Source organism: Rutilus rutilus (genome assembly GCF_951802725.1).
Source record: "Rutilus rutilus genome assembly, chromosome: 20".
Classification (NCBI taxonomy): Eukaryota; Metazoa; Chordata; class Actinopteri; order Cypriniformes; family Leuciscidae; genus Rutilus; species Rutilus rutilus.
In genome coordinates this window covers 20,388,839-20,412,879 of record NC_140225.1, presented here as the reverse complement: position 1 = coordinate 20,412,879, position 24,041 = coordinate 20,388,839, and the positions used below count along the sequence as shown (strand labels likewise).

General features: G+C 39.4%; 2 protein-coding genes across 4 annotated transcripts; both read left to right on the top strand.

Moving 5' to 3' along the window:
- The first annotated feature begins 581 nt into the window (after positions 1-581).
- mycla (MYCL proto-oncogene, bHLH transcription factor a) lies at positions 582-4,340 on the top strand. Its single transcript, XM_084391886.1, has 3 exons — positions 582-972; positions 1,632-2,221; positions 3,204-4,340. Exons 2-3 carry the CDS (start codon positions 1,657-1,659, stop codon positions 3,770-3,772), a joined length of 1,134 nt encoding a protein of 377 aa, XP_084248012.1. The 5' UTR covers positions 582-972; positions 1,632-1,656; the 3' UTR covers positions 3,773-4,340.
- A 5,919-nt stretch (positions 4,341-10,259) lies between these two features.
- tacc3 (transforming, acidic coiled-coil containing protein 3) lies at positions 10,260-22,195 on the top strand. Of its 3 annotated transcripts, none has more exons than XM_084391631.1 (17): positions 10,260-10,392; positions 10,964-11,080; positions 11,589-11,754; positions 14,105-14,232; positions 14,418-15,953; positions 16,845-16,911; positions 17,013-17,172; positions 17,265-17,326; positions 18,387-18,520; positions 18,692-18,773; positions 18,897-19,046; positions 19,120-19,187; positions 21,151-21,194; positions 21,269-21,429; positions 21,530-21,636; positions 21,756-21,876; positions 22,023-22,195. In XM_084391631.1, exons 3-17 carry the CDS (start codon positions 11,590-11,592, stop codon positions 22,092-22,094), a joined length of 3,057 nt encoding a protein of 1,018 aa, XP_084247757.1. In that variant the 5' UTR covers positions 10,260-10,392; positions 10,964-11,080; position 11,589; the 3' UTR covers positions 22,095-22,195. The 3 variants fall into 3 exon arrangements, with proteins under 3 accessions (XP_084247757.1, XP_084247758.1, XP_084247759.1); XM_084391633.1 differs by having other exon boundaries at positions 10,292-10,392; positions 10,968-11,080; XM_084391632.1 differs by lacking the exon at positions 10,964-11,080 and having other exon boundaries at positions 10,271-10,392.
- Positions 22,196-24,041: the final 1,846 nt, after the last annotated feature.

Below are 24,041 nucleotides of genomic sequence, written 5' to 3'. Positions count from 1 at the left end.
GGATGGACTGTATGTATAGGCTATGGACTGATGCAAAATATTCCTTGATATAAACGTTTTTGTTTTTTTTTTCATTTAGTTGTGTTGCCTATTCTGCCCCAATATGACAAAAATCAGAGACACCTCAATTCTAGTAAATAAATTTCTTTTTTTCTTGTTATTTTATGGCTTATTTTCATTATATCGTATTGCTTTCAAATTACTGTTATTAGAAGTTTATGAGTAGCCTACTGTTTTTTGCTTTCCCTGTCTGCAACACTTTGGTGATGTTTAATAGGCCTACATTTATCATGCAATTAAAGTACAAATATAATTACAAATAAAAATCAGTTGGATTTAATCAACAGATGCTTTATACAAAACCGTACAGAAGGCAAAAACTCCAGTGTTTGTATCTTGGCTTTCAAGGATTAGCGCGTGTTGTCCTCTCCAGTTCAGACGCAACATATTGATTAGTGCGTCATGCATCAGAAGACAATTAAAAGGACGCATCAGCTCAATCATGATTATATTAGAGTAGTGACGTAGACGCTTCTATTTTCATTCAAATGCTTATTTTAGTGCTGCGAATTGCCTTCACATTCACATTAAGCGCGGTTCACACGCTCTCCCCGCCCCGTGATTCCGGTGGGTGGGTCCACGCGACGCTCTCGCACACAAAGACGCAGATCTGGCGCGAAAGCACTTTTACCGGCAGTGGGCTGGGGGAGGGTGCGGCTGCACTGCACCACGCGGATCGATCGTTGCTGCCGTTGTAACAGGACACCCGCTTTATTTCTGCAAGGGAAAAAAAACTTTTCTCGTTGTTCAGGTTAAACGGCCGTTAAACAGAGGCGTCTGGTGTGTCTCGCGCGCTATTGTTTAGTGAGCGCGTGTGTAAGTTACGGGAGTTCTACCGGACGCTGCGCTTCTTTGTTCTGTTCTGCGCGTCCCGTAGACTCTCCCTGGACTGTGCAGGTCTGCGACCCCATGGTAAGTGCATTTTACATCGGAATTCCATAATTTGCTTTAACCGTACCTTAAGTTCGTTTCGTTGTAAACTTTCGTGTAAACCCCGTGGGTCGTTGAACATTTCCTGGATCCTTTAATCGGACCTGGGTGCTCCCTTTATTACCCCCCTGTTAGTGCGTTTAATCTTTATAGAAGTATAAAGCACCACATTTATACCGCAGCTCATGGTTTCTATGTGACTTTTAATCAGTGATTTAATCCTGCTAGTGTTGATTACCGACTTTGATGTGTTGCTTTGGTTGTTTTGTGGCTGCACGAGCGCTCACTAGGCGAAACCCCTGCAGTTGTGCGCGTGCTACAGAAATCAAATGTTTATTATTTATAGTTAGTGCATTTAATCAATGCAATCGATTAAAAGCGTGGAATTATTGAGCATATGCGTTTACATGTGAAGATCACATTTAAGCAATGCATTTGGTTAGAATGTATTTGCATGTCAAAATTGCATGTAAATATGTATCATTACAAACTTGCTTTAAAGTAGGTACATTGTGTCAGTTAAGAAATGAGTAACAAGCATGCATTGTGGGAGAGCGATTTGCTTGTAATGTGCATTGCGTCGCATTTGAACTCCACGTGGGCAGTCATCATTTGATCTAATGACCCCGTTGTCTTCACAGATAATCTTGTAGACGTTCTGCAGCAATGCTTGGAGTAAACACTCACACACTGTACGGCTGGGACATGGAGCACTACTTTTACGATGAGATGGACACCGAGGAGGACTTCTTTAAGTCTACAGCCCCAAGTGAGGATATATGGAAGAAATTCGAGCTGCTTCCCACCCCGCCCATGTCACCCTCAAGGACCCTTGTTGGGGACTGGTTACTGCCGCTACCAGGGGACTGGCTCGGGTGGGCACCGCCGAAAGTATTAACATGTGATGAGGAATACGAGGGGCTGCACAAATTCGACCCACTGGACATTTTTGGTAATCTGGGCTCTATCGTTATCAAAGACTGCATGTGGAGTGGTTTTTCCACGAGTCACAGACTAGAAAAAGTGGCTCATGGCGAGCGAGCACCGGTGACTGCTCAGATTCAGACCTTGACCACACAGAAAACTGCTCGTGCTCCATCGGTCACGCCCGTGACTGGGACCCATGCGGCGCAGTGCGTGAGCCCCGCCGCAGTCCTGGAACTCCCTGTCCCGCATAACAAGAAAGTGGCTGCGGGCTCCTCCGGTTCTGAGTGTCGCTCGGATTCATCCGGTAAGATATGTGATTACTGGCATGAGTCCATTTGTACTTCAGAATAATCCTGAGCCAATGAGGTCATATATCTGCTGTTACTGTGCCATAAAGATGGATGTTAATGGAAGTCATTTATCTAATAACTTCAATTTAGATCAGATTTGGCAGTTAGTTAGTGTTATTATTCTATTCCAAAGAAAATTGATCCATAAGAAGCCAAAGCATCAAGCTTTGCCTGTGACCGAGCCACTCGCCGGCTAAAAGCCGATGTGGAGTGTCAAATGTTGGAGCGGATTCCTTTTTTCCCTGCTCAAAGTTCTGTAGTCCGCTCCACGCCCAGTTTTCCTTTCCCACACCCTGCACACTAGTGGGGGGGAAACTTCACTTTTATAAACCCAATTGGCACTGCAGGCAAGGTCATGCAGCGTTTACATTCATCATACAAGATGTTCTGTCTTGACATTTTGTTTTTTCGTGATTTAATGTGTTCAACATGGTTTCAAATTTAAACCATATATATTATTGTTAAAAAAAATTCTATTTTTCATCCGTCCAATTTTAATAGTTTAGGTTAACAATAATCAGAATAAATTTGGGGTATTTTTCTCTATTTATACAAATGTGGTTTAAACAATCTTGGTAGTTTTATTATTTTTGACCTCCGGTTTGCCATTTAAAATGGCTATAGAAGCTGGAATGGCATTAAAAACAAACTGTCTCATGTGGCTGTGTAGTTGGAATGCAGCTTTCTTGCCAAGAACTGTGAAATATTCTACAGACTGACTTTTATTAGTGAGGTGACATGTAAACAACCATCACACATTGGTTAATTTAACCTCTATGCAGTGGATGCATTAAGTTTAATTGTAGGTTTCCTATTCTGTTTTCTGTTTCAGACAGTCCAGTCTGGTTTTCTTTTTATTATCAAAGTATGTTGTGCTGGAAAAGATGTCTCAATTAATTTGATATGCTAAATGTGCCAAATGTTTTGTGGTCTCAGATGACGACGAGGATGATGATGATGATGATGTGATTGACGTGGTGACCGTGGACAACCGACCGAAGCGTGGTCGCCCTCCAAGCCGCCGAACGCCTGTAACCATTACAGTGAGTGCCGATCCATTCGGACCATGTCCCAAGCACTTCCACGTGTCTCTACATCGGCAGCAGCACAATTATGCTGCTCCTTCCCCTGACACGGATCCTGAGGATGACTTCGATGAGATCGAGCCTGTGAGCAAACGGCCACGCCTGGAGCCTTCGTCCTCTCCCTCGTCTCCACTTTCCTCACCTGCCACATCGGACTCTGAGGACTTCAGCGAGCAGCGTCGTAACTTCCTGGAGAGAAAGAGGAGGGATGACCTTCGCTCGAGGTTCCAGGCGCTCCGGGAGGAGATTCCAGGTCTGTCCGGATCCTCGAAGACCTCGAAGGTAGCGATTTTGACGCAGGCGACGGATTACTTGCTGAAGCTTCACGGGTGCCAACGGCGACAAGCTCAGGAGAAGAAAAAACTGAAAGCCAAACAACAACAGCTTCTCCGCAGGATCAGTGCGTTACAGAACTCCTGAAAAAATTTTTTGTCTGCTTTAACACTGCACAATATTTCCAAAGCTCATTATGGACAAGGGAACTCATTGTTTGTCAATCACTGAAATGACACTTAAAACACTGCAGGGAGATCTTTAAAATCACATTGAAATCTGCCCTTCTTGAAGGGATCTGTACATGTGTGCGTGCTGGGCTCTAGACTTTAGTCGACACATGGACAACTTTGTTTAAGACAATGACAGAAATGTGCACATGCAATGCCTTTATAAACCTCAGCAGATGGTGATGAAGAGGAAGTTGATGCATTTACCTCCATAGCAAGAAGGGTGGGTGGTGTTTGTGTGCATGTGGGGGTGGGGGGGGCAGGTTATTATGAGTGGGGAGCATGGTGTTTGAACATGTTGTGTAGAAAATATGAAATGTCTTGTTCATAACTTGATCTGTACAAAACTTGTTGTAAATACTGTATTAAGAGGATGTTGTCCTCCTGTATCTACTCATCAACTGCACAGAAATTCTATTTTGTTAAAGAATAAAGCATCTAAAATTAAAGTGTTTTTTCCTATTTAATAAATACACTATAACAGTAAATCGCGAGTTATGAACTCCAGACGTCTTGTAAGAGTAAACCTAAGCTAGAGTAATACAGTTTAAGCTAAATTGTTAATTTCCTGGGTTTTTTTTTTTTTTTTTTTTTTTACATTTTATTTGTTCTGAATCTTAAGATTCAGGCAGCAAATTAAGGCTCATGTTAAGATTAGTTTTTCAGATCCTTTCCTGTGTGTGTCTGCTGTTAAATCTGAAAGAGGAAGTGTTCTGGATATTTACTGCAAAACCGGTAGTTCAAAAATCACCTTTGCCCCCATTATCCTACACAACAGGTTAAACAGTGACATGGTAGAGGTGTGAAAACTGATTTGCCTTTATGGGAGGCTTATTCTCTTGCTCATACACATATATTACATTTAGTCCCATATCTCATTTCTTCAAATTAATTCTTAAAACTGCAGAAGTGGGATGCAGGAAGCTGAAAGAGGAAGTGATGCAAGCAGCCCTATGCATTTTCATGTGTATCTGAATTTCTTCACTAAACTGGGATCAGGTTAGTCCATCAGATTTTACTTCATGATTGTTTAGGAAAAAAAGTTTATTTTGAGAGCGAGAAATTAATACTTATGCAGCAAGGACACGTTAAATAGACCAAAAGTGACAGTAAAAGCATTCTTACAAAATGTTCTACTTCAAATAAACGCTGCTCTTTTCACAAAAAAATTAATTCAATTAAAATAATTTTCAACATTGATAAGCGTTTCTTGAGCACAAAATCAGCATATTAGAATGATTTCTGAAGGATCATGTGAAACTGAAAACTGAATTAATGGCTGCTGACTTTATCTACATTATCTTGTTATAGTGCAGCTATTATTGGTGTGTTTATTTTCAAAGAGGCCATATCACTCTCTTTTCCCATTATTCAAAGTCTATTACATAAGAATCCACACATAAACAGTAGCTCTCTCTCAGACATAAAGCCCGGCTGTACCAGCACCATCTCTGCCAAGCGTTGACCCAGATTCCATTCCCATAGAATCACAGGAAGTCAGACAGCTCCCAAACAACCGGTGACCCACTGATCATAATAAAGCTAATCTTTGCCACACATACTCACTTATATAGTTCCCACTTCCTAATCCCTGTGTGTGTGTGTTTCTCCAATCTCTTTCATTTCTCCTTTTCTCTCTGTCAGAGAGTAACTGCAGTGTTTATGTCTCTCCGTCTCTCCGTCTGTCTGTCACCTCACTGTCTGTGGACGTTATGGTCTGGGTGTGGCACAGAAGCAAGTTTATTGCATTTGACTTGCTCTGAAACTGAATCTGTCTGCCCAAACATTTAAGTAAATCAGGAACAGCTTTTATTTGGTGTGCTTTTGGCTCAAATCTCAAATAATCTTAATCCCACAGGTTAAACACAACAGCCATCTGGCTGCAAACAGATAGACCCATTCGTCTCCACTTTGCCATCCAAACATATAAACAGTATTAACGCATTTATGTAATCAGATTACTTTTTCAAGTAACTAGTAAAGTAACACATTACTTTTAAAAGAAAAGAAAATATCGGAGTTACTTTTTCAAACAAGTTACGCAAGTTACTTTTGTTTTCCCATTTACATTTATTCATTTAGCAGATGCTTTAATCCAAAGCGATTTACAAATGAGGTAACAAGTCATCACAAAGAGGCAATAAACACGAGCCGTGCAGGTATACAAAGTTTCAGAGCATTGTTTAGAATAGTACAAGCTAGAACAGGCAGAGAATAAGGAAAAGTAAAAGCATAGGGGAATATTTGGTTTCAGCAGGATGCAGTTGAGATAGAAGAGATGAATCTTCAGCTGTTTCTTCACTTCTGTTTCTTTCAGATATAGGGTTGGGAAGATCATTCCACCAGCAAGGAACAGTGTAAGAAAACGTTCTGGACAGTGATTTTGTGTCTCTCAGTAAAGGTACGCATTTACGGACCTCAGGCTTCTGGAGGAGATGTAGACTCATAAGAGTGGAGGGTGCAGAGCCGGCTGTTCTATATGCAAGCATCTTGAACTTGATGCGAGCCGTAACTGGTAGCCAGTGCAGAGATAAACAGAGGTGTGACGTGGACTCTCTGGGGCTCACTGAAGACCAGTCATGATGCTGTGTTCTGGATCATTTAGTGGTTTGATCGAACATGATGGAAGTCCAGCCGGAAGAGAATTGCAATAGTCCAGCATAGAAATGACTAAAGGCCTGGACGAGAAGTTGTGCAGCATGTTCAGTTAGGAAGGGTCTGGTCTTCCTGATGTTGTGCAGTGTAAACCTGCATGATCGTGCTGTCTTTGCATTGTGGTTTTTGAGGGCTGGTCATCAAAGGTTACCCCAAGATTTCTGACCGAACTTGATGGGATTTTTGTTGATGAATTAATCCAACCTATAGCAGCCAATAATAATCTAAACGACAGAATCAGAAAACTGGGTATGAAGCAAACACTTACACGCTTCCGCCGTCTCGAGTGACAAATCGCTTTACCTGAGATTAGTTACTTGACTAAATAAGCAACATTTATAGACGGACACCTCTCCTGTCGCCATGTTGAGAGAAATCGGCTGTAAGGTGCAGAGGTGTTGCGTGCGCTGTGTGAACATGATAGTATTGTATTTCTAGACTAAATGTGAGCATGCGTTTACTCAACTCACTTGCACAAAAACAGATTCAGTATTGCTCAAAATGAATAAAAACAGTGAAATGCAAACTCTGTATTTGGAAAACAAACAAGCAAGCCCAGCCCAGATAAGAAAAAGGTAACGCAAAAGTAACGTAACTCATTACTTTCCATAAAAAGTAACTAACACGATTAGTTACTTTTTTAGGGAGTAACGCTGCAAAATATTATAAAGCATTGCTTTTAAAGGCACACTATGCAAGATTTGTACATACATCAACAACATATGAAGCAGCCTCTATGGAAGACACTAGCACGCATTTCAGATGTGAATCATGGCAGAGTTGACGAAGAAAGTGCGGTCAGAAGAGTGCAGAGACGGCTCTGCGTGAGTGGTATTTACAACAGTAACATTAAAGGGATACTCCACTTTTTTTGGAAATAGGCTCATTTTACAACTCCCCCAGAGTTAAACAGTTGAGTTTTATCGGTTTCGAATCCATTCAGCCGAACTCCAGGTCTGGCGGTACCACTTTTAGCATAGCTTAGCATAGATCATTGAATCGGACAAGACCATTAGCATCTCTCTCAAAAAAATGACCAAAGAGTTTCGAGATTTTTCCTATTTAAAACTTGACTCTTCTGTAGTTACATCGTGTACTAAGACCGACGGAAAATGAAAAGTTGCGATTTTCTAGGCTGATATAGCTAGGAACTATACTCTCATTCCTGCGTAATAATCAAGATACTTTGCTGCCGTACCATGAGTCCAGCAGGCGTAATGATATGACGCAGCGCCTGAAAATAGTCCCCAGCTCGGTAACTTCCAATGTGACCGGGACTAAGTTTGTCTAACCTATTAGACCTATTTTCAGGCGCTGTGTCATATCATTACGCCTGCTGCACTCATGGTACGGCAGCAAAGTTTCTTGATTATTATGCAGGAATGAGAGTATAGTTCCTAGCCATATCAGCCTAGAAAATCGCAACTTCACATTTTCCGTCGGTCTTAGTACACGATGTAACTACAGAAGAGTCAAGTTTTAAATAGGAAAAATATCGACTCTAGGGGTCGCTGTTTGAGAAAAAAACTGCATACGGAAACTGCATAGTGTGCCTTTAAAAGTAACTTTCACCAACACTGCATATAAACACACTATTAGACACTCTTAAAGTCAGCACAAAGTAAAAATTGACCCTAGAAATTTTTTTCTTCATGCATGTTACTGAATGATTCATCCATTAATTCTTTTCTTTTTTTTGACAATTGCTTTTTGATAAACCAATTGCATTCAGATTTGCTTTCAATCCAGTATGCAACACCCTTGTTACATGATGGAAAACTTTCAACTTTATTTTGTATTATATCTAATTAACAATTACTAAATGAAAGTGTTGTCTTAAATACAGGAAATACATGTCTGTACTTGTGGTTATTAGATTGGATTTCAGGGGTTTGTGTGTCTATGTGTGCTCGTTGGTAAGGAGGAACAGCTGTTGCATTGTGTTGATGCACTCTCAGATGAATGGAGAGAGCCTTCAACTGAACCTAGAGACCCAGTTGTATCATTTGAAACCGCCCCTCTGTGCTGTGATTGGCTGAAGGAGTTGTATCCCAATCATTAGATTGGTGGGGGATCTTTGTCTGTTTGGGTTTTGTCTTTAATGAGATTTTAGACTCCTAGTCATCAAACCAAAGCATCAATTATCAGCAGAACCATGTCTGCACTAACTTCAGTGCATTATCATTGATGCCGTTTACAATTTGCCTGGATGCAATATTAAATGAGAGGAATTGTGCTTGTTGGATATAATACAAGGAGTGTGCTTGTTGGATATTATACAGCAATAACTCTTAAATTTGTGACAGTGGGTGTGTATAGCTAGGCAAATACTTTTAATTTCCACAAAAAAGTTGAAAAAGATGCTACTCTGCTAATTTTTTTATGGATCTATGAATGCTACTTTTGGAATCTATGCAGCATGTACAAAACCAAGAACTGTACTTTTGCAGTGTACATTTGCATTTTATTCTATTTTTGTTCTATACAAGCACTATAAAAACTCAAAATAATTCTGAGACTCAGTGCACATTTAGATTATAGATTAAAAATAAAGTAATAAGCACCTGGGAAAGAAAATAAAGTGTGTCATTAGGCATGTATGGTTAGTGTGTATATGTATCCTTGTGTGATGTAAGCTGAATATAGGCCAGTAGTGTAGGGAGAGGGAGCTCTGGCTGACCTCAGCACAGACATGCCTTTGTTATGTAACTCTCTTCTCTTCCCTGCCCCTCCCTCTTTCTCTCGCAGTTGCTCTTTTCTCAGATTCAGACTCAAGCTTTTGGCATGATAAAATGAGCTTAAATCCGCTACGGATTAATACACATTTTTATATACATATAGTCCATATATAAAACATGCACACAAATATATAAACGCATTCTTCTCTCCCAACCCATGGCTAACGCTTGCTTCATAAAGTATGACATAATTAATGATCCGATGCTGCCCTCTGGCGGTAGAAGAACTAATGGTCTTGTTTGTGAATAAAAGACAAAGGGTTATTATGCACGATTATAAACGCCTATTATATGCACAAACAGTAATGCAGTAAAGGTAAAACATTTCAAAGCACTGAATTCTGCATAGCTCTTTAGCAAACAACCTTTTTCCTTACCCGTGTAGTCACAGATCTCTTCATAATGTCTGTTGTTTGTGCTATTATGAGCTATTTTATGGTTTTAATGGCTACAGATCACGCGTATTTATTTGTATTTAAATACACAACAATAAGCTATAATAATCTATTTTAAGTGCTTTTCATTAAAGCTATTGGTAACAAAAAAAAAAAAAAAACCCAGTTGCAAAGCTGTTTCATAGTAAAAAAAAAAAAAGAAAAAAGGTGAATAATAGAATAAGGTGAATAAGGATAAGAATAAGGTGAAAAAATTGTGAAAGTAAATTGTGACATTGTAACAAATTTTTTATAAAATAAAATAAAGTTTATCTCTCTCGTAAAGGTGTCCTTTTAATTATATCGAAACAGTAGGACAAAAACAACACAAACATTTATATTTAATATTTAAAATGTAATTGACGTTTTTTTTCTAGTCCAGTGGTAAAAGGGTAAACGAGGTCGTATTTATCTACCTATCTGTCTGCGTCAATGTTTTTTTACCCCATTGGATGATTTGGATGTCGATCAAAATAACATCCACTAGGACGGAAGTTTCACGCGCAATGTTATTGGTCATTTCATGTGATCGCCCCGCCTGGCAAACGCCTAATCTTGCTTTTGATTGGCTAAGACTGCGTCGTTTAAATTTGAACCGTTTCAAACAGCGGAAAGTTATAGATGCACAGCATCTCTTGTGTGTGTGTGTCGCGCTGTCTTTCACTGAGAAGAAAACGGTTTTTGTGTTAAATTTGAGCAGTTTGAATAAGGTACGTATTTTAAGAAACCGTGTATACAGTTATAGGATACTTATAATGAAAAATTGCGCGATATCGAACAGTAAAAGACGTTGCTAATTACGGTTTTTCCAGTGCCACTAGGACGTTCTTAATTGTTATCGATCTAGCAGCTAGCAGCTAACTTAATTGACTTATGCAGAGATCTTCACACTTATTGTATTTACGAAATGTGTGCAATTTGGATAATAAAAGCAAGAAAATGTAGTATTGGTTTGGAAAACAAATATAAATAGGTTGATCTTTGTTTGAGATTTAGAGACATTGTATTTCCAATAAAAAAGTAACGTTACGTATTTTGCTTTTTTATTGAAATGTATGGTTCTTTAGTGTTATTTTTAATGAACCCTGTGTCATCCATGTGGGCGCGTGGCTGTTAACTTTTAGTCTTCGTTCAAATCTTCCTGGGTGTTCTTGTTTGGCTTCTTTACTTTATTGCTTTCATTTCGATTAACTTAACGTTACTTGATCTTGGATCTAACTGTGTCCAGGTTAAAACCTGATCATTTTATTTATGATGGTGGGCTGTTTATAACCTGTCCAGGTAGGCTGTAGGAGAGAGAAGCTGTCAGAAGTGCCTGTCATTACAAAGCTGCCAATTTTATTGTCAGTCCTACATAGTTGAGCAGAATCCAGGGAAGGACAGATGAGGCCAAAATTGGTAATGATTCTTTGAAAATTTTACCAGTCTCTTGTTCCTCCTTGTCATAAAAATCATGCCATCAAGGGATTGCCACAGTGTCTTGAAGACCATTATGTCACTATAAGCCAAATCACAAGGCTGTGTTGCTGCCATCAAAAAAAAAAAATGCTTAGTTAACTGCAGTGCTGGTTTTCTTCTCCTATATCCTTTGACCATCTCTCTAAGGCATGATTCGTTCACAGATAAAGAACCACTTTGTTCCCTCAACACATGGCTGAATTGCACCGGTTGATATTACATGCTTGGGTTGTTAGTCACAGTGGGTTAGTCTGATCTCTGTCTGATGCTTGAAAGAAATGCAACAGATTTGAGGTGTCTAATGAGTATTAGTGTCTCTGGGTGTTGGGTGAGAAGGTCAGATGCCCGCCTCCGGGTTTTATCAGTAAAACCAGCTGTGAATGGTGCCCGCTGGGCGTGGCTTTCCACAACCCATGTTGTCATGTTCTGTGTGTCTCTTGTCTTGCAGTATGAGTTCTGAGGCGCTAAAGGAGAATCAGGGAGCTGTATGGATGAACGGCAGTTCGGAAAACGCCTGTGACATTTTCACATTGGAGCAGCCGACTGGCAGGCCCTCGATCCTGCGGCAGTCGCAGGCTGACAACATCAGCAGGACTGCGCATAGAGGAGCAAAGGTGGGTTTTCCAAATGTTTCCATTTGTGTTTCTACCTTTTGTTTTGTGCAATAAATTCACAATTGTAATGTTTTCTATTTGAATATATATTAAAATATAATTTATTCCTATAATGGCAAAGTTGAACTTTCAGCAGTCATCATTACACCTGTCTTCAGTGTCGAATGATCATTCAGAAATCCTTCAATATGCTGATTTGCTGCTCAAGAAACATTTCGCATTATTATCAATGTTGAAAACAGTTGTGCTGCTTAAAGGCCCCCAGAAATCAAAATGTAAGGTTTTTATTTTATTTTATTTTAGTTTGAATATGTTAGCCTTAAAGGGTTAGTTCACCCAAAAAGGAAAATTCTGTCAGTAATTACTCACCCTCATGTTGTTCCAACCCCGTAAAGACTTTTGTTCATCTTCGGAACACAAATAAAGATATTTTTTGATGAAATCTGAGAGCTGGCTCATTCCTTCATAGGCTGCAAGGTAATTTCATCTGTCAGCCCAGAAAGGTTAGTAAAGACATCGTTAAAATAGTCCAAGTGACTACAGTGGCTCAACCTTAAGTTTATCAAGTGACGGGAATACTTTCTGTGTGCAAAAACAAACAAAAATAACGACTTTATTCTACTATTCATTTTCTTCTGTGTGGGCCTCTGACGTGAATTCACGAGAGCGCCACGACGCATGCGTGAGATCTGAGAAGATGACGCAGATGGGTCTCGATGTAGTGTTTAAAATGGTTCTAAAGTGTGCATTTCCTGGATGTCCGAATCGGGAGAAACCAATGAGAAAACGTAAAAGTGCCTTACCAATGCCGCAAAATGAATGGCTTACCTTTCACCTTTTCCCATCAAATGATTGTGAGCATCATCTTCTCAGTTCTCGTGCATGCGTCGTGGCGCTCTCGTGAACTCACGTCACAGGCCCACACATAAGACAATGAATAGTTGAATAAAGTCGTTATTTTTATTTTTATTTTATAAAAAATAATTTTGCGCTCAATGTATTCTAGTCGCTTGATAAACTTAAGGTGTAAGTCTTAAGTCCACTGTAGTCACTTGGACTATTTTCCACCGAAGATGAACGAAAGTCTTACGGGGTTGGAATTTGGAACAACATGATGGTGAGTAATAACTGACAGAATTTTCATTTTTGGGTGAACTAACCCTTTAAGGTTATGAATAAGCTGATGTGTTCCAAAACAATGACAAAATTCGCATTTAGGAGATATAAGCTTTCAAAACTTTCAGTTCATAAGCAGTGTCCCACTTTCGCTAAAATGGATCACAGATTTTTATAACATCACCGTGGACTTGAGCTTCTCATCACATCTTCTGTCCAATCAAATGCTCTCTAGAATCTAAAGCGTCCCGCCCCCTCTGCTATAAATACCACCTGGCCAAAGCGACCAGCGTTGACAAGTCACAGAGCAATATGGGTTGGAGATGTGTATTCGGTTGCTCAAGTTTTATTCCATTTTCCTACTGTACGTTGGTTAAGAATGAAATGGCTAGAATTTATTCACACCTGTACTATTGAATCCAACCTATCATCAGTGCTCTGATTCGCTTCCATGGTGCTGTCAAGTACGCATTGTAGTCTGTAAGGTAAACTAAATGCTACTGGCTATTTGAAAAGGGGGAGGGGCCATTCAATATGACTTTTGTAATAGTGCTAAACTCTTTAGTACTTACTTGAGAAGTTAAAGCTGCAGTCGGCAAGTCTGGCAGATTGAGTGGATTTAGCCAAAATTTTGAATGTTTACAACTCTCATGCCCCTCCCCCACTACCAACGAGCACCCGCCCATCGTCATTGCGTGTGTACCTGATTTTCTGTGAACGCGCGTCTCTTCAGCGTCGATCAACACCATGGACTCGGAGGTAGGCTGCCCTGGCTAATCTATCCATAGATAGCAATAACCGAGGAATTGGAAGCTTGTTAGTAGATTTTCTCTCCGCCATCACGCTTCGTACAATCTTCAGGCGAACTTTAGGCATGTCGTGTGCATGTGATATTGTAATGTGCGCGCCTGCGCGAGGGAGGGGGGATCTGTGGCGTGTGCACGAACAGTGATTGACAGTCAGATCTCACACCTCCCTGCGCTGATTGGACCTGATGAGACGGGAGCGGTGGATTTTTGCAAAACAAATAACACGCTCCAGGTGGAGTTAGAAGCTCGGGTTTTTTTCTAAAACCTCCTTATTTATGTTGTTCTGTCGGATTATAGTGTCGATTTCACTGAATATGACCAAAAAATGTTGCCGACGGCAGCTTTAAGCATTTGTTGATCATGCATTGTCGGACATGTACTGTAGTTTAAATTTACATGCATAGTTCTTTGTTGTTTTTGCATAGGTTTGTTTTCAAACTCCACGGCGAGACCCAGTCACAAAGAAAATCATGTCCCCAAGCCGCACCAGTAGGCCTGCCATCCAAGAGGGCAACACTAAAGCACTGGAGACTCACTCAGCCTCTACTGACCAGTGAGCAAATTACTTGCAGCTCAACTTGTTTAGGATTTAATTTTTATTTTATATTATTTAAGAATAGTAATTTAACAAGGCATAATAATTTAACATCTAATTTAGTTCAGTGTCTTTATGCAATCATAAGCTGTAACAGTCATTCATAATCTATTTATAATTTTTTTACAATTTTTGTTTTACAGGAGTTCATTGTTGAATAACACCACACCGATTGAAATGCAGAGTAACTGCGTTGCCTACCCTGATGATGACATTCCTGTTCAGAGCAAAGGGGCCTATACCCTCAATCTCGACAATCCAGATGCTATCAACCCTTTCCAGGGGTCCAATAAAATGGCGAATTCACCTCCTAAGTCTTCTGCTTTTCCTGAGGCTTGGATATCAGAGCTTGTAGAGTCTGATACAACTGCAGCCCTTGTTTCTGCACCTCAGGCTGAGGTTCCAGAGGTGACCAACATTGCACTTGATGAGACTCTTCCTTTTATCTCATCAGTGGATAATTCCCTTGCAGAATGTTCTGCCAACATATCTTCAGCAGAGGGTACTGTCATCCTCAAGACAGATAATGTTGAAAACAGCATCACAGAGACAGAGGAGACTGATATGACTGACCCAGCCCCAGCGTCACAGCAGATTCCTACCACAGAAGATCAGCTTGAGGCCCAGGATTTGCCACTTCCCCCCGCAGGATCGTACAACTTGGATTTTGACAATCTTGATTTGCTCAACCCATTCCAAACTGGTGGCTCAAAGATCCCAAACTCTCCTCTGATTGGCAAAGCATCAGCTGTTTCTGATCCACCCCTGCCAATCCAAGAAGCCAAGCAGGAATCAGAGATCTCAGTCCAGACCCCAGATGTCCCACCCCTGCCAAGCCAAGAAGCCAAGCAGGAATCAGAGATCTCAGTCCAGACCCCAGATGTCCCACCCCTGACAAGCCAAGAAGCCAAGCTGGAATCAGAGCTCTCAGTCCAGAGCCCAGATGTCCCAAGCCAAGCAGCCAAGCAGGAATCTGAGCTCTCAGTCCATAGCACAGATGTCCCAAGCCAAGAAGCCAAGCAGGAATCTGAGCTCTCAGTCCATAGCCCAGATGTCCCAAGCCAAGAAGCCAAGCAGGAATCTGAGCTCTCAGTCCATAGCCCAGATGTCCCAAGCCAAGCAGCCAAGCAGGAATCTGAGCTCTCAGTCCATAGCCCAGATGTCCCAAGCCAAGAAGCCAAGCAGGAATCTGAGCTCTCAGTCCATAGCCCAGATGTCCCAAGCCAAGAAGCCAAGCTGGAATCAGAGCTCTTAGTCCAGACCACAGATGTCCCAACATCCTCCAATGCCTCGATGCCACCTAAGGAAAACCAGATGCTACTAGAGTTTAATTTTGATGATGGAGCTGAAGTCAAGCGCAAACCTCCAAAGCGCCTAGGGGTCAAAAGACCTGCAGGTGCAAAACCTGTGACCAAAAAAACAGTCACAGAGAAGAAAGAACCAGAACCCAGGAAGTTGTCCCCCAAGAACCCAGAGGAGACAAAACCTGTGGATGTTCCTTCTGTTCAAAGTTCTTACACCTTTGATTTTGACGACCCAAACTTTAACCCCTTTGGTACAAAGGCTGCAATGGGTAGCTCTCCACCACGTGGAGTCCAGACCAGCCCGGTTTTGATGAAAGCACAATCTCCTCTTCAGAAGCCTGAGGCTCCTACACAGGATGATCAGCCTGAGAATCGGTAGCTAGAACATCATATATACACAACGCATGTAATTTTAAAAATTATTTTCAGAATCAGAAGCGTGCCTGTAGTATTGGTTTGATTCTCAGATGAAGTGATTAAATGTATTCCCTAGGGGTGGGGGATAAAACCGATTCTTAGATGCATTGCGATGCGGGCGTGGACGATTCTGAATCATATCACTAATGTCAAAAATCGATTTTCAAATGTTAAATGATAACGTAATGTTGACGGAACGCAAAAGGCACCTGGACCACAGCTGTGCAAATAAGAGACACATGATGGTTAAGCGAGAAATCCGACTGGCACCCTCTGCATTAAAATCTAGTGTAACTTTGGCTTCTATGAAGTTGAAGGGGGAAAAAGGACCTGGACAAGAGCCACACTTTATGCAAGTAGGGTTCTAGACTGCAAGCAAATGGGTGACAAGAGGTCTCACTGGTGTGACCACTACGTTGTCCAATTAAGAGTAGCAACTTCTGTTACATATGACAAACGAAATGAAACCGCACTATAGAGAATGAGAATGTGACGTCACGTGTTTCACTCTGTGTTGCATTCTGGGAAGGAGCCACCATATTAGGTAGTTACGCTATCTGTCGCCAAGGTTACTTCGACAGTGAGAGCGAGAGACATAGCGACAGAGAGAGATATACCAAGTAGCCAAACAGTAAGAAAAAAAAAATCTTTATAGAAAAAAAAAAGATGCATCGATAATCGTTTTATCATTGCATCACAACCCTCTGAATCGTTATCGAATCGTAAGGTGCCTAGTTATTCCCACCCCTAGTATTCCCTGAATGCAATGAAATGCACTTTGGATAAAAGTATTTACCAAATGCATAAATGTAAATAATTGTTGAGCTCAGATTATTTTTTTTTCTCCAGATCTCACCAAGCATTTTCTGAAAGCAATAAAAACATGGCAGAAACTGATCTTCCTGTCACCAAGCAGGTAACTGCCTTTCAATTTAAGAATTTCTAAAAAATCTGTCTTGCCACAAATTATGATCGTGTTATTTCATAAAAAATAATATTTTACACTTATTCTCCTAGCAGGCAAAAAATATAGAGTCATCTGCTGTGTCACACACTTACGTATCACAGGAGCCAGAGATCATGGCAACATCTGAATCTTTATTGGATTTTCAGAACCAGACCTGTGATCTTGGTGTGGTGACACCAAGTGAAGATGAATTTGTGCCAGGGGCATTGTGTGAGTAAACATGGTTGTATGTTTTGAATGACACTGACTCATCAGGTGCTAGCTTTTAACATTGGGTGCAAAATGTTTGCTCTTTGTCTCAGTCATGCCAGGAGGAGATTTTGATGGGCAGATGGATTATCTGGAGCAGTTTGGATCTAGCACTGTGAGTGTTTCCATTTATGAGCCTTAAATAAAGTAGAAGTAAATGAGTTTTTAAAGGAAATGCTGCACCAAATAGTGAAGCAGTTAGGTTATAGAGGTTATGCGTGTGATGTCACTGTTGGCCGGAGTGACTGCGGTTGCACCCACTGAGTGGCAAAAAGACTTGGAGCGGCAGCATTTGTTTTCAGTGTGAATGCCACGAAAAACACACAAGACATCTAAACCGGAAAAGAGCTTTGCGATTGACTGTACATCTAGTTTTGACATGAAATCTGAGGTATGTTTTTACCGACTGCCGAACGCTACAGAACGGAGAAGCAAATGCATTGCTGCAATTCATAGACACAACTGGACTCCAGGCAGCGAAAGGTGGATTTGCAGTTTTGTGTCCATATGCTGAATTTAGGGGTAAAATCATACACTATATATTGTATTGACAACTCATCAATTAAATATTTACCATCGTATATTCTGCATAATTGGATGTTTTTAAATAAACACTGGCAAAAGACTTTACAAGTTTTAGCACTGGACGATATGACAGTAGGCCTATATACAGTAGTCAACATTTGAAGTGGATCAAAAAAGTTCATCAAAGTTGTCCTAAGTCAAGAACGGGTAGTTTAATTCATCTATAACTTTGAAAGGATTTGATCCACTTTAAATGTTGACTACTGTATAACATTTGATATAAGTGATCTGAATTTAGACCTACCTATCTTGTATTTTATATAAAGCTTTCACAGGCTAATTTGCTTTTTCACTGGCGTCGAAATCAGGCACATATAAATGTTAGGAAACGCGTTTCGTGGCTGCATGTCAATATCCATGGATCACTGGATCTTTGGTAAGTTGTAAAAAACACTATCGAATGTTTAAACCTTTAGTTTAAACAATCGCTGTTTTTTCAGTTTCCCCTATTAAATCCAGTCATGCAGCAGGCTCTTTTGCCACTCAGTCTGGGTGAGGGGGTGTGTTCCGGCGGGAAAGTGACTTCAATGCATACCCTCTATTAAGAAACATTTTAGATTTTCAGTGCTTCACAGAAACTCTTTTTATAGTTTAAGGAGTCAGCTTTGCGGAAGCAGTCACTGTATTTGAAGTTTGACCCGCTGTTGAAGGAGAGTCCAAAGAAAATTGTGGTGGACGGCGGCAACTGTGGATTCAGCCTCCCACGGCCTTCTCTTGCCATCAGGTCAGTATTCTCCACAAACACATTCAAATGAACTTTTCTAATTTTCAAACCTCTTTTGAAATGTTACTGAAAATATTACAAATTGCCTTAATGCAACAGATCTGATCTACATTGTGATCAAAATCCAGAGTGCACACATGAGCGATCATGCAAACTTATTTTGTGTGTTAGGATGATGGAGGCTGCAAAGTCTGAAGTAAAGCAGAAGTCTCACTATGACAGTATGAAACTGCTGGATGATCTGCCTCCACCAGTAAGACAACACAAACTCCCGTAATCCTTGGTTTTGTAACATATTCACTACATTAGTAGGCACTGAAACAACCATTTTCCTTTGCACACTGGAGCCAATTTTACCATGTCCATTCCTCTTCAGGCAGTGGAAACTGTGGTACCAGATCCAACTGTTCTGGACTTACTGGTTCACACCTTAAAACAGCCAGTGAAGACTGAAGACTCCATCATAGAGGTTCTGAAGTACAGTCAGAGAGACATGGACGCTATACTACAGAAAGCAGACAGAAAGGTCAGTTCCCACACAAGATTATGAGCACATGTGTCTCATTGGCCTCTCTAATGCTTTGTTTCTCTTTTCTTAGGCGGCAGAACGGCAAAAAGAGATGCAGATGCAGATTGAGAATTTGTGTCTGGAGAATCAACACATGTTGTAAGTCCTATTAAGACAAACACTTTCACATAGGGGTTACCATGATCATTGCCTTTCAGGATTGGAAAAGTGATGGAAATATCTTGAATGAATATTTAGTCAGATTGATCTCCCTCTTGTGATGTTTGAATTCTTGTGAAGTTGTTCTTTGAGCTTGTAAATAAGTAGGGCTGTGTATCGAGTTCGATTTACTTTTTAGGCACCGACCAAATTGCCTCTACCATAGAGTATCAAAAAATCTCTTGTTGTTCGGTACCAGATTTCAATACCCTAGGGGTTAATCTCGTCAATGTCAGTTAGCCAATAAGCATGCAGCATGATTAGCTGTGGCAAGGCATCAAGGAAAAATACAAATTTACGCCAGTTACGCCCAGAGACATGGCTCACACATGAGGCTGTAGTGTGTATGCGTCCCAACCACCATAGATGTAAAAGATGTGGAAAAGATCAAAAGTGTAGCACATTTCACCAATCTTGATGCCAACAGTGAATATTTGCGACGAGATAATTGCTGCCAAGACCGGCAACACAAAGCACTTAACAGTCCATGTAATAAACTTTAGAGCAGAAAGTTGCTCCATCTTCGACTGTAAGAAGAACTGGAGCGCATCACAAATTAACCGAAGCTCAGCGTATAGGCTACTTGCCTCACAGACATGAAAAATAGGCAAATTAGAAAGCTTGAAATGTCTACTTTTAAACAAACCAAATTGAATCTAAAACAAATAATCTGATTATGTAATCCCAATGAAAGGTGCATTTCTCTCTGTAGGTGCGCGCTCACTATTGCGGAGATGACGAGTCAACAATGTAGAGCTGGGCAATTTTTTTTCCCCTAAAAAAAATCTGCTTTTTTTTCTTTTCTTTTTTGTTGAAAAAACTCGATTTAAGATTCGATTTCCCCCCCCCCCCCCCCATTTAAAACAAAATAACTGCGAACTGTAAATATATTTTAAAAATATATATTTATTGTATTTAATTAAAGTGCATCAACATAAACAAAATTGCAAAGGCAAACCCTTTATCTAACTGAAAAGTCACTGTGCAGTGCGCAACAAAGATTGTTAAACATCCAAATTATTTATACTGTATTTGGATTGAGCTAATAAAACAACACAAAATTAGTGTCTGTTACGATAGTCACTGTGTCAGATTACATGATTTTGACTCCTAAAAATCTTGTCATGTCGTGGACAAGAAACATGTCAGACTACACGTTGTTTTCCGACCAGTCATCACGAGCCGTCTCACTCACTCTCCCTCCCTCACTCACTCGCACGCAGTCGTCGTGGAAGACCGTTAAAATTTTTTTGGGAAAAATATGAATCGATTTGACCTACCAACTCAATTTTTAAATCAAATAGATTTTTTTTTCCAGCCCTACAACAATGTCAACTTCATCTTTGCAGCCAACACTGACTCAGAAGACACTAGTTTATTAATAAAACGTCCCGTTGCTATTTTTTCCCCGACACATTCATGATCATTAGGTTACATTTGCCAGTGCTTTGCGGCAAACTTTATGCGTGTGCTTGAGTGCAAGGCATATATTCCGCCCCCCAGTGGCCTATATGAGTCATTGAGTCTGTAAAAAGTCAACAAACTGAAAAAATTGTTTATTTTTTTTTAGGTAATATGTAATGTAATCTTGTTAAAACAGATTTCATAAAATTGGTATCGAAAAGTATCGTTCAGGAACCGGTATCGAAAGTCAAGGTATCGATATCGAACATTTTTAAACTATACCCAGAATTACATTGACAAATAAGGTCAATTTAAAGAAAAGACACCAAGGAATGATTTGCTTACAATTTAAACATCTCAAGAGCAAGATAATGATTCAAAGTGTTTTAAAAAAATACTTTTCCATTCAGTTGGGATTACTGAATGAAAAAGTGTGAATTCCATAATGAATTATTGACATTTGAACAGTGCACCAATCACACACTCTTCCTCTTCTCAGGTTCATAGTGTCAGAATTTGAGGCCACCATCACTCAAATCACAGGTGTGACCATATTTTGTGAACAAGTACATTATTTTTAGGGATTATGTTGGATATTAAAACACATGTGTTTACAGATGAGTATAAACAGAAGGAAGACTTGGCTAAAATTGAGTTGCAGCGAGTCCTTCAGGAAAAAGATCAGCTGTCTAAAGAATTGAATGAATTGGAGCAATCCTTCTCCTCTGTGGTCAAACGTCTTGACAGATGCAAGGAAGTTATTGAGGGATTCAAAAAGGTACACTTTGAGATTTCTGCAACAAGACTAGCAAACTTAATCCCAAATCAAGATGTTATTTTAGTGTATAACGGCCTTTTTTTTTTTTTCTGTCCTATAGAATGAGGAGACGCTGAAGCAGTATGCTCAGAACTGCATGGACAGACTGCAGAAAGAGGAAAAGCGTTATCAAGCTCTGAAGGCCCATGCTGAGGAGAAACTAGATCAGTATGTGCTCTTCAACAGTCTGTAATGTCTGAAATATGTCCTTTCTTATGAACGTAATAGTACAATAAACCTGGATCGATTAATATGGCTAAAAAGTCTCACCAATGCCACTGTTTCAGAGCAAATAAGGCCATAGCCGAGGTTCGCACTAAACTGGGCACAGAGGTGGCAACACTGCAGGTGCAGCTCAAGAGAGAACAACTGAAAGTTCAGTCCCTTGAGAAGGATCTGGGACAAAAGGTAATTGAGTGCACACAAGGGATGTCACTCTTGCAGTGGTGGTACAGCAGATTCTTATGGGTGTAGGGCTGAATTACTTGGTGTGTTTAACATCTATATTGTTTTTATTGCCTTTTTTGTTTAAGTTTTCTATTTTCTATTTTCAGGCTAAAGAAGTCAGAGATGTCTCGGATCTGTGTGATGAGCTGCTGATTAAAGTGCAAAAGCATGGTTTTTAAAGCACTTTGCCCTTTGTTCATTATTTGTGTTGGTTCGTTATTTGTATTTGTTGTAAGAATTTTAAATAAATAATAATAATAAAAAAGAATGAAAGTACAAACCTTTGTTTTGACTCTTAATATTGCACTTGTTAGAGCTGTTGGCTCATGGGGACCCAGGTTCAAGTTCACATCCTACTTCCTCACACCACTTGCTATGTCTACAATATACTGTTACTGCCATATAAAAGTGTCAATGCTTAAATCTGTTAATGATTGGGGTAACTGACAGGATAGGTTTAAAGCAGCTAAGTGCTATATCCTATAGTCTATTTTTAACCAGTCCTATTTTTATAGTTCCATTGGAAGGTTTTTTTTTTTTTTTTTTTTTTGACTGATTCAATAGTACTTTATATCTTTCTAGAACTTTTTTGTGTTTTGAATGTCACCCCACTTCATCATTGTGTTATAATTTTCTCATTCTGAGTCACACATTTTACTTAAGACTTCCAATTATTCTTGGCTTAGCTTTTTTCTTTAGTTTTTTAAACAAAATTGTATCACTAACAAAAAGCAATTTAAAGATGGCTTTCTATTTGTTACAGGAGTACTAAACACCAGAGCATATTTAAACAATATTGTGTGTGTGTGTATATATATATATATATAAAAAAGATGCCATTAAACAACGTGCAATTAATATATATTTTTTAATTCATAGCATTACATATACATTTTATATATATATATATATATAAAATGTATATGTAATGCTATGAATTAAAAAATATATATTAATTGCACGTTGTTTAATGGCATCTTTTTTTATGAAAGAAAGCATCACTGATGCCAATACCACTATGATGTCTCGTGAAACATTTTTTTTTTTTCTCAATTTTAGCCCATTAATTATAGGCATTCGGCATTACAGTATAATTGAAAGCATTTTTTTTTAAATACATTTATTGGGCTGTTAAAAAAACTTTTAATTAATGTGTACTTAAAACAATCTTCACATAAACCCATTATAATAAATGCCACATTTACCTGTGCCTTCAAAATATCAGGGCTCAATTTTTTCTATTGGCCCAGTCAGACCGGTTCAGATTTTTACTTGTCAGTCATAATGTTATTTTTACTTGTCTTTCACTGTCAGAATGCACAAAAATGTATTGTTTTTGATCCATGTGACCTTGTAAATACCGTTGTGCTTTAAGATTTTTAAGTAGGTCTAACGGGTAAGATATATACAGAAATTAAATAAAGATATCAAACACTTCAGTTTTCACTGCATAAATTATAAATTAAATATAGATTAATCCTACTTAAAGCTATAAAAGCAGTGAGTGATTTTCTGTTTTTTGTTATTTGATTAACATTATGACTGACATCATTTTAAGACCCGACGCACACGACTCGGATCTGACATCCTATTTTTTCACCCTAACTGTTCACGTACATTTAACAGTTTATTTAATTGTGCTTGCAAGGATAACGTTACCGTGTTAATTTATGACAGCACTAATATAATAAAAAAAGATTATTGCACTGATTTTCTGGTCATTTTTGAACATTTAAAAGGATTGGTAATGGTGATGACTTTTCCCTAAAAAATAAATAAAATAATGTTTGCAAGGCTATATTAATCCAGTCAGGATTTTTTTCTATTGAAATGACAACATTTATTCACCAGTATTTCACACACACATCTTAAACAGAGAACAAGACCATATGCCCTTGTGCATTTCTAAACATACTACTGATACACCAATAAAAAAAAATCAATAACTAATACATACATGATTTTATGCTGCACTGATTCAATGTTAAGACACTGTAGCTGATCATACAGATAATAATGCAGCAAAACACCAAGGGCAAATAAGCACAAAGAATCCAGCACTGACATCACAAAGCATTTCATTATGCACACAATAAATATGTCACATCAGCACATTCAAGTTCCCA

Excerpts from the sequence above, each read along its gene's own strand:
- tacc3 (XM_084391631.1), top strand. The coding sequence starts at position 11,590 with ATGAGTTCTGAGGCGCTAAAGGAGAATCAGGGAGCTGTATGGATGAAC. Across the intron at positions 18,521-18,691 it reads CGGCCTTCTCTTGCCATCAG|GATGATGGAGGCTGCAAAGT; the intron begins GTCAGTATTCTC and ends TTTGTGTGTTAG. Across the intron at positions 21,430-21,529 it reads TTATTGAGGGATTCAAAAAG|AATGAGGAGACGCTGAAGCA; the intron begins GTACACTTTGAG and ends TCTGTCCTATAG.
- mycla (XM_084391886.1), top strand. The coding sequence starts at position 1,657 with ATGCTTGGAGTAAACACTCACACACTGTACGGCTGGGACATGGAGCAC. Across the intron at positions 2,222-3,203 it reads GTGTCGCTCGGATTCATCCG|ATGACGACGAGGATGATGAT; the intron begins GTAAGATATGTG and ends TTGTGGTCTCAG.